This window comes from Ambystoma mexicanum, chromosome 12, assembly GCF_040938575.1.
Source record: "Ambystoma mexicanum isolate Mex_15411 chromosome 12, UKY_AmexF1_1, whole genome shotgun sequence".
NCBI lineage: Eukaryota > Metazoa > Chordata > Amphibia > Caudata > Ambystomatidae > Ambystoma > Ambystoma mexicanum.
Genome location: NC_090936.1, coordinates 202,413,009 through 202,423,746, shown reverse-complemented (window position 1 = coordinate 202,423,746; position 10,738 = coordinate 202,413,009). Strand labels below are relative to the sequence as shown.

Sequence of the window (10,738 nt, the reverse complement as noted above, 5' to 3'; positions counted from 1 at the left end):
TCGGCTCACTTAAAGCCTGTGTCGATAAAGAAAGTGCCAGAATCACAGAAGATGAAAACAGGATCAGCTCTAACGAACACTCAATTCACCAAAATACCCACGATATAACACTTCTGAAAGGAGAGATGACTAAACTCTGGGGCAAGTGCAATGACCTGGAATCCAGGTCGCGCCGCAATAACATACAGATTGTTGGGCTCTCCAAGTCCTTCTGCAAGGGCCCAATGGAATTGCACATCGAATCCCTGTTGAAATCCCTGTTCGGTGAAAACTCCTTCTCTCCACACTTTTTGGTTGAAAGGGCACACCGCACCCTAGCTCCGGTGCCTAAACCGGGTACCCCTCCTCGCACAGTCATTGCTAAACTACTCAACTACAGAGACAGAGATGCTGCACTAAAATTAGCTAGAGAAATGGGCCCCCTGCAACACGGCAACAACAACATCCACATCTACCCCGACTTCACGGCGGGAGTCCAAACCCAAAGACAATCATATGAGATGATCAAATGTCAACTCAGACTGAGGAGAGTCCCCTACGCCCCGTTGTTCCCTGCAAAACTGCGAATACAACACGGTGGACGTGCACACTTCGTCAAAACTCCTGCTGCTGCAACGGCCTATGTGGAGGCCTCTATCCCACTCGCTCCTGGAAGAGGCAACCACAATCAAAACGGCCTACAGCAACCGATGGGAGAGATGAGGAACCCCAATGATTGAAGGCAACTCCACAATATCCTTTATTAACTTAACTGTGTAACAATGGTGACTAGAGGGCGCAGTTCCTAAAAATTGAGTTTGGGCCGGATGAGACGCGCTCGACTACAGAGGCTGTGGCCGCAACCCTTCCCCCCCTGGGAAGATCCACAAGTTAGCACTAAGGGTCATCATCATGTTGGGTTGATGGTGTGGGCACAGAGTAATGTGTTGTTGTTCGTTGGGGAAAAGAATTGCAGGCATGAGACATACAGAACCATGCCCTCCAGTTGAGAGACTAATTGGACTTCCTGATAGATCTCCGGTTGGGCACCAGGAGTCAAAGTTGACATGTTTGAAATGTTTAAAAGTTGTGATCACACTATCACAAGCTGTACTATACAAGGAAATAGCTCCTTCTTTAACGTATTACTTGATCATGATTAAATGACACAAAATACAAGTCCAGATACAGGGCTGAAGCTTAAACTGCTTATGTGGAATGTCCATAGGCTGAACAATAGATCAAAAACCAGCACAGTCGGGGCTTATATCAACAGACACTGTCCGCACATAGCTATGCTGCAAGAAACACATGCACTACAGAATGTTAACAATAGTATTCTGCGACAATGGGGTAGCAATAGACATTACACTGAATATTCAGCGCACATTACCCTTCTCTGGGCTTTATTACCGAGAAGAGTAAAATTGATCCACAGGGTAGATATGTGATCGAATGGGGCAGTATGCCAGGGGAGAAATTGATCATAGTTAATACTTACGGACCAAACACAGACGACCCCGACTTTTATGTAAGTGTGATTGCTGAAATCTGCCCAGTAGCGAGCACATGTGTGTTATGGGGGGGAAGACTTCAACACTATACCCAATGTTTCCCTGAACAGATCCTCTGATAAATAAAGAAACCTCACTAGATCCGCCACCGTTTTACACCAAGCTTGGTACAATTAGCCCTTGTAGATGCCTGGAGGGGGTTACACCCGTTGGAAAGACAGTATACGTTCTATATCATCCGTACATGATACAGAGTCGAGGATAGACTACTGGTTTATCTCCTCCCATTGGCCAATTCAGTGAAGCAATGTGACATACTCCCCTGTACACTAGCAGACCATTCCCCAGTTATCATTGAAGTTATGATCCAGAATATGAGGCCCCCAGTGAGGTGATGAAGAATGCCCCCAAATATCCTTAAAGACCCGAATGTGGTGGAGTCACTACATATTGAAATGGAAGAATTCTTCCAGCTGAACACAGACTCAGTGGACAAATGGTCAACTATATGGGAAATCTTCAAGGTGTGGATAAGGGGAAATATAATGTCTAAAATAACTGGACTTCTAAAGACAATTGGAACTGAATTAACAGAAACTGAGTAATAGCTGAAAACACTCGAGAAAGATTACAGCGCAACACATGACAAAAAGACATTAGCTGAAATCAACACATATCTTCAAAAATGTAACGAACTGGCAATAAATGAACAAAAATACATGGCTATACCAGTCAGGGCGCGCAGGTATGGGGAAGGTAAAGCAGGACACCTACTAGCATGCTTACTAAAAACTAATAAAACTAAACCCCTATCACAAGTATTATGACAGGAGCCGGGGAGGTTGTAAATGGAGAAGAAGAGATAAATGCCGAATTCACAACATTTTATAATGATTTATATGCAAACCACATGTGTTGATGCAGACCTGAGGTGTTACCTAGACAATGTCACACTCCCCAGGCTTTCACTAGACGATACCCTGGTCCTCGAACAACAGATAACCAGTGAAGAGATCACTGAAGCGATCAAATCACTTGCGTCTGGGAAAACCCCAGGACCGGACGGATTGGGTACAGAGCTATACAAGGAATACTCCACGATACTCTTCACAGTATTAACTCTTGCATGAGAGGAAGCAATGAGGTGCAGCTCACTCCCGGACACAATGACAGAGGCCAGCATCAGTGTATTGTTAAAACCTAGACGCCCTTCCCATGAAATGTCCTCCTATCGTCCTCTTTCATTAATCAACACAGATGCTAAAATGAGTGCAAAAGTACTCGCAACTAGGTTGCTACCCAAGATGGCTACCTTGATACACCCCGACCAATGTGGCTTCATCCCAACAAGATCCACAGCCTTAAACTTGCGCAGACTGTTTGGAGTCATGGTGCAGAATTAAACCTGATGCGCAGGCAGTCGCTGTATCACAGGACGCCGAGAAGGCTTTCGACTCGGTCTCCTGGGCATACCGGTTTGCAGTCCTAGAAAAATTCGGATTAGTCCCATACTTCATACAGTGTGTCAAACTTTTATATGCCTTCCCAAAAGCCAAGGTCCTTACAAACCGCACTCTTTCCAATAGCTTCAGACTTGGCAGAGGCACAAGGCAAGGTTGTCCCTGCTCTCCCATCCTTTTTGCCCTCACTATAGAACCAGTAGCCGCGTCGGTCAGACAAGAGCAGAAACAGAGGGCAGAAGGATGGCTGGAATCACCCAATCCATATCGTTCTATGCGGACGACACATTGCTATACATACACGAACCAGAAAAGAATCTTGCTCCCAGGCTTGAAGTCATGGAGAAATTCACTGTACGCTCGGGCTACAAAATAAATACTACAAAATCTGAGATTTTTCCACCGACACCCGCTTCCACCTGCCCCACTCATATATACAACCTTAAATGGTCCCCTGACAATATTAGATATCTCAGAATTCTTGTATCTAGAGACAGAACGTCCCTATAAATTGACAATTACGAAACCCAGCTACAGGTAATCCATGCCAAACTACAAATAGGGGCTAAGCTCCCTTTATCACTCATCGGCCGTATCGCGGTACTTAAGATGGTAGTCCTTCCCAAGCTCTTATAAGGGTTCAGCAATGTTCCAATATGGCCAGGCAAACCTTTCTTTGATAACGTACGATCCATGGTGACAACATTCATATGGAACGGCGGAGCGAATAGAATGAAATGGAAGAAACTGGTGGAACCTTATGAAATGGGAGGCATAGCTACACCTGACTTCGAGCTGTATTACCTCGTGGCTCAAGCACAATACGCCAAATACTGGCAAGACCCAACAGACAGTACACCACGTCTCCATCGAGCGACACTCGGTGCGGCAGACCGGCCTGCGCTCCATAATATTTACGAAAACTCAGAGATGACTGCAGATTCGATCCGGCAACCTCCATGATCGCAGCTTGGGCCGCGATCTGTAAAAGATTACAAATAGACGCGCCTTATGACTCACAGGCCCCGCTATGGAACTTCCCAGGCATTAAACCCACATAAAATATTAGCATACACAAGACATGGGTCCCGGAATATGAGATTAAAATGATAAACATGTTCCCGAATGGGAGGTTCGTCACGCCAGAGGACTTTGCAGACATGGTGGAGGGGTGGGGGGGGAACAGTTAAGTACCCTACAATACCACCGCATGAAATCCGCATTTAAGAAACAATGGCCAACATTGCCCGATGAGCCACCCTCGCATCCATGTTTCCAGTCACTATACTCACAAACCGGCACAGGTATATCAAAGTTGTACAACATAATACAAACTCAATCACAACCATTGAATAACATCCAAACTTCTTGGGAAACGGACATGCGCATAACTATAGAAGAAGGGAAATGGACAAGGTACTGCCTTCTATCTAAAAAAGGTTTCATTGAATGCCGGTCTCAGGCTGATACAGTTTAAAGTACTAAATAGACTCCATTGTAACCCAATTAAAATGGCAAAATTCCATGACACAATATCTGGAAGCTGTCAGAAATGCGGAAGTCCCGGGGCAGATGCATTTCATATGTACTCGACATGTCCTCCGATTTCAACGCGTTCTGGCGGGAGGTAGCGGGAATATTATAGGAAATAACAAATCCCAGCTCACCTCACACCCCACAAATACTTGTTTGGGGATATAGGGAAGGTAACGGAGAATACTAGAAGACTGTTCAATGTTGCATGTGTGGCAGCAAAGAAATGTATTCTTCAAGCATGGAAAAGCATTCATGCCCCACGCATAGAGCATTTACTCAAAGAATTAACATACGTTAATGAATGTGAAGAAAACTATATAAGAATGACACCCACTACAAATAGGCCAAAACACATTTGGATGTTATTTAGAACATATTTGCATGGATATCTCTCTGACGCAGAGAACTCTGATAATGTGTAACTAAACCAGATCATTGTTCAGACCCGGGCATGGAATTGTAGTGCCTTCAAACACTGTATGCCTTTTAACCAATTGAAATATGGAACAGCTGTGATATGTAAATCAAAAATAAAAGTTTTAAAAAAAAGAAAGTACAAGTCAGCAGACAAGTGTAGGAGTCTGGAGAGATCCCAAGTAGAGAACAAAGGAGATGCTGGAGGTTAAAAGAAAGGAGAAGAAGAGGTTGGCTTGTAGGAGAAGAGAGTGGGCGACTAGGAGATGTTACAGAGTGTGCCATGCGGGTATGCAATACAAGACCAGGGTAAAGCAAAATGGGAGTTTTCTTGAGGAGAAAACAAAGATGATGGTGGTGACGAAAATTAATAGTGGGAGTGTCTATAAGAAGTAATAAATCAAATTTGCTTCTGTTCAGCAAAGGGCAATGTTACAAGCAGTCTGATTTCCTCTGAAACAAGACCAAAATGAGCTTGTAACAGATTAAAAAGGTACAGTCTCTCCAATGTTGTCTGCAAAAACTCAAATAGTCATAGTTCTTGAGTTGTGCTCTTATTGTAACTAATCCACAGTTTATTAAATTGCCATGTTCTTTGCCTTCAGGCTGTGGTTATAAGTGTCCGTGGAGCCTTTTCCTGTGGATGGCGTCGCACTTCCAGGGTGGGGGTGCGGACTAGGTTCTGGCTGCACTGCCACCTCCATGATCTAGGATCCTGGTCCACAAACACTCCTCTCATGACGATCCCGGTCATAGGTTCTCTGTCCCTTGGTGAGGCTGCACATTCTCTTACTTCCGCCCACCTCTGAACTTTGCCCTAAATCCACCTGGTCTTCCAGAACCTTCATGCTCTTGGCCTCGCTATGGGTCACCGGTGCACCTAAGGTGTGCTCAGGTTGAGTGCTTTAATCTACAGTTTCATGAATGAAAGTGCAAGATCTTTCTTTTTCCAATAGTCAGCAAAGTTGAATGAACAACACAATCAGAATATGTCTGAAAAATACTGTAAGTGCACTTATAAAATGACAAGAGTTTGCTTTTACAAGTTTAAATGGTGTGTTTCAAATGGAGCACTTCTGTACTTAAATGTGGATAAACGGAAACATGATGGTGTATAAATTGCAATGCAAAGGAAAGAAATTACCGTAAGGTATTTATACAGAAGGGCTTCTGCACTGTCAACACTAAAGATGCAAACAAACCTTTAATTTATAGGAAAACATATAATTTTCTGAGTTGGCTGCGCCAATACGAGTTTGTAAGATGGTTTAAAGGAAGTAGGGTGGAATTCCAGAGATTAGCTTGGCCATCATGAGAAAACAGACAAATATATATTTAAAGCCATCAAATAAATAATTAAATGTTCCATAACAAAGGCCATCTTCTGAAGAAACCTGATTAATGAGATGCTTTGCACTCATATGGACTCATCTCAAGGGACACATTTTACAGGACAAAAAACCATTTAAAAATCCAGCTAGAGGGGACCATGGCAATCCAGAAATATGTATTTCATCGATCGGTCATGTTGCTATGAGATATGGAATAAAATAGGATTTTTAATTCAAATGTGTAAAGAGCATAAAGCCCCACCTTTCCACATGTTTAGAAATATGAGCAACCTATGACAATTAAGGGGTGTATTCTCTGGGAGTGTCTGCCTGTTAAGCAGGCCAATGAAAAGATTGAAAAAACAAAAGGTGAGAGTTAATGATGACATAGGACCTCATTACAAGTATGCCGGTCTGGAATTAACATGCCTGATAATTCAGTTTACTGGCTTGTTTCCGGACTGGCATACTCCAAGTTTGGTAGTGAGGTGGACGCAATTACCTCCAGCTCGGAGCTGGAGGTAATTCCGGCACCCCACCATCAAAAACTGCCTGTATTGCAAGCAACTTCGCCCAAGGAGTCCTATGGGACTCTATGCAATGGGGAGTAACTGCTCTCACTGGCACTTGGAATCTGCCGGTAATTCCAGCAGACCAAGTGCTGGTAACAGTATTACTGTTTGGTGTTATACCACCATACCTATGAGGCGCATAGTGTGCGAATAATTCCCTTTATAAAAGTAGAAGTACAGAGGTAATGAGAGCCAGAATTTTGAAATCTGTCAAGAAGAGGAACCAATGTTCCAAACGGATTATAGCCAAGTTTGGATCATATCTGGAGGTGATTAGGCCTTGTCCACGAGGAAACTGGTACCCAAGGCATTATAGCTTTCCTGGAAAAGAGAGTGCAAAGAAATGTTAGATGCCAAGTTAGTGCAGTTTTAAAATCACACAAGTTGCAGATTTTGCTTCCTTTTATTGGACTAACTGGAAAATCTATGCAGAAATGGAACAAAACATTAGCTTACCAAGTCCCACAGATCTCTTCATCAAACATTGCAGAGTGAAATGATTTTTAAAATAAAGGCACAGCACAGATCATCCCCAGAACGAATAAAACAGAACATTTAATTGGCTGGAGGAACAGAATGAACTGAATGTGAGAATGGAATTGCTTCGTTATCTAAATGGCCATTAACAATCCTGGAAATAGGAGATGCAAAGGATTGAAAATAGTACATATTCTGAGAGTTGCATTTAACAGAAAAAGGAGAAAAACAAGATTATTTTCACATGTAAACATTAAGTTAGGTCAAGCAGTCTTAAGGTATGCCCTTATAGTTTCATAAAATCGCTGATGTTATTTTAAACGGTGTATTGAAGAGGTTTGTAAACACATGCTTGGTGGGGGAAAAAGGGACCATTTCTATTATAATTACAGGGTCTAAAAAAGTTTTTTGCAGCCTCTATGTAGCGTCAGGGCATTTGTTGTGAGGTTCCAATGCCGAAGCTAAGGCCTCATGGCTGGTATACAATTTGGAAATACAAAAACATGCTCAAAGGTTTAACTGATGCAGTCTCCAATGTTACCTCACTGTGCCTGAAGATTAACAATGGTACTTGTTACCTGTGTACTGATATGGAAACGGTTTTCATAGATTGGGGTATATACTGGGGCAGGTTACCCATAAGCAACTATCATTAGGATTGTTGACAAGAGTAGGGTATGGGTGTGTTTAGTACATTAGACTGAGGGAGTAATTTGACGTGATGGGGAGTGAGGTGTAAGGTTGACACTTTAATAGTGAGGAGTTAGCTGAGGAATGAACAAGGTGGGGTTTGATCGGTCCCTGGGTCTTGGTTGGAGAGCCCTTGACTGGATTGATAGAGATCTGGTCGAAAGTAGCGAGGTACGAGTATCCACAACCTAATGGGTGCTGGAGTTGAGGTCTCCAACAGTTCACATGGCTAGGTGAATTGATATAACAACCATATACCTTTTAGGTAATATAAGAGGGTTGTGAGCATCGTTTGCAGAGGGGCTTTATAGTAGATTGGTCTAACAAATTAGATTGTTTTGCGAGACACCTTGTCCACCTACTAGGCATGGTGAAGGATTGGGTAGTTATGTAGCTCTTAGCATATACCATGATTTTATTGAAGTAAATTACTCCATGGTAGTTTACTTCAACAGAATCTCTTCATGTGGAAGTAAATGTATATATTTTAAAGGGTTGGAGTGCCTGGGGGGAAGGGGTAGTAGTAGGGGCAATAGGGAGGAGACCCCCAGTTTAAAATGAAATGGAAGTGAGCAATTTACTTCAATAAAACCATGTAGAACCACCCTTAGTTCATTGCTGTTTTTCCAATTCAGAAGAGCCATGTCTTTTTATGGTTTGCTAAACATCATGGGGGTCTCTTTCCTCTAAAGATGTTTAGGTAGGGTGTTTCATAGTGAGTTTTGTGGCCAGTGAAGAGGATGAAGTTCCTGTATGTCATTTCCTATTACAACATTTAGGGTCTACAACTAATTCAGTGTTAATGGACCCCTGTGTCCTCAAAGGTATGTAGGGATGGAACCTCCTTCTGAAAGAGTGGGCGATGCACAGGGTTTTGAAATGCATTCGTGTTTTGACAGGGATCCAATTTAGTGTGCATAGCGCTGGAGAGAAGTGTTAAAACCTTTTCATCCTGAGGCTTAGTCTGGCCACTGCATTTTGTACTCTTTGTAGTTTTCTCATGAGGTAGTCCAGGAGTCTGAGATAAAGGGTGTTTGCAAAGTCACAATGTGGAGGTGTGTGGAGTTGGAAAAAAGCAGTAACTGGCAATGACTCAGCAATGGTTCAAATATGAGAGTATTGTTGATTTTGGTTCCACGATTCCTTACCATGGAGGACAGTATTGGGCATAGGCCCATCTGGTCTGGCCAGGGAACTGGGTGGTGTTAGATGGAGGTGGATCGCAGAGCATCAGTTTTGCTTTGGTCGGGTAGAATTTTAGTCGGTTGGTTGTTATCCATGCATTCACTTATACACTGCATGCTTTTATATCTTGAGGATTTGATGGATTCCTCTGAAGTTTGTGGATTGTGTTTTGGTTGCAAAGTTGTAACATGGATGCCAGAGTAATTGATGAGGTCCAGTAGGATTGTCATAGAGATGTTGAAAAGAGGTGATTGTGTGGATCCTTTGAGTGCTCTGTAGGTCAGTGGTCCTGGCTGGGATTTGTAGGGTGCAATGATAGTGCTGCTGTCCTACTGAGCAAGGAAGGTGGTGATCCAGCATAGAGATTATTTTTATTTTATTCCAATTACTCCCAGTCACTTTAGAAAGTCCTCATGACTGATGGTGGCAATGTTGAGCCTCATCCGGGAGGTTTCCATGAAATCCCAATGTTGACTGTATATTCATTTTTCCAGAAGTCTTCTGATGAAAGGGGTGTTTGAGATGAGGCTGCAGATAGCAGGATCAGTTGAGGTCTTTCCGAATGGTAGTCCGATATATGCAGATTTTATTGTATGTGTGACACTACCAGCATCGCTGGAATCATAAAGGAAGGGTAGGAAAATAGGCATCTATTTAATGTTTCATAATTAAGTTGTGAAGACACAGATCTCCCAGAGATCAGGTTGGGTTGAAGGCGTCACTGATGGTGAGAAGTTCATCTGCAGATAAAAAGGGAAGAAGGATACTGAGCGAGTAGCTATAGAGCATCTTTTTGGTTGTTGAAATGTGCATCAACTAGATGAAAGTTCTTGAGTTGGAGTAGGGGATGTGTTGGATAGGTTTTGGAATTATTGGATAATCTTAAAAACGTCCCCTTGGCTGTGTTGTGCAGATTCTATCCACCGAGAATAGTGTGCTTTCTTGGCATTGATGACTTCTGCAACATAATTGTAGCCCTGATTTCCGGCCCCGGTCTGGGGCAAGTGCACCTCCGTTGCCATAGATAAGATGCAGTCCATATGGGAACCGTCACGCTCACACACCAGGCCAGCATTTTAGGGAGGGACACTGCACCTGTAAAAATGAAAATAATTGCTGATAACAGGAGATGGGCCACACCCGGCGTTCTTATCTTATTTAACTGGACACCGACATCAAATTAAAGGGATCCCAACAGGGACCCTTCTATTTATTTAGAAAAAGAGAAAAAACAAGTAACCTCCATTAGACATTCCTATTCCCTTTCTAACATTCCCCTGGTGTGAGTTTCATCTAAATGGGCATCTGCTCTGTCAGCCCGCCCATCCTTGGAGTGGTCATAGGGAGACCCATAGGGAGCAACTGACACCCTGCCTAATCCCTGGTAACACCCACAGATGAGAGGCCAGAGGATGGCATTGGTGGGTGGTCACACTCCCAGGCAACATCAGGCAGGCTGCCACTTTCCTCCTCTACCTCACACCAGGGTCCTTACCCTCTCTAAAGTCTTTCCCCCAGCACACTTATACATACTAAACATACAGCCCACTTCACTTTTAACTTACTTAATATCGCCTAGA

At 43.2% G+C, this 10,738-nt stretch overlaps 1 protein-coding gene across 1 annotated transcript in view; it reads right to left on the bottom strand.

Moving 5' to 3' along the window:
• Positions 1-4,855: 4,855 nt before the first annotated feature.
• TIGAR (TP53 induced glycolysis regulatory phosphatase) overlaps positions 4,856-10,738 on the bottom strand; it is a 188,759-nt gene continuing 182,876 nt past the window's right edge. Inside the window, exon 7 of the mRNA XM_069628301.1 lies at positions 4,856-7,127. Coding sequence (XP_069484402.1) covers positions 7,080-7,127 — 48 coding nt within the window. The 3' untranslated portion in view covers positions 4,856-7,079. The remainder of the gene's footprint in view (positions 7,128-10,738) is intronic.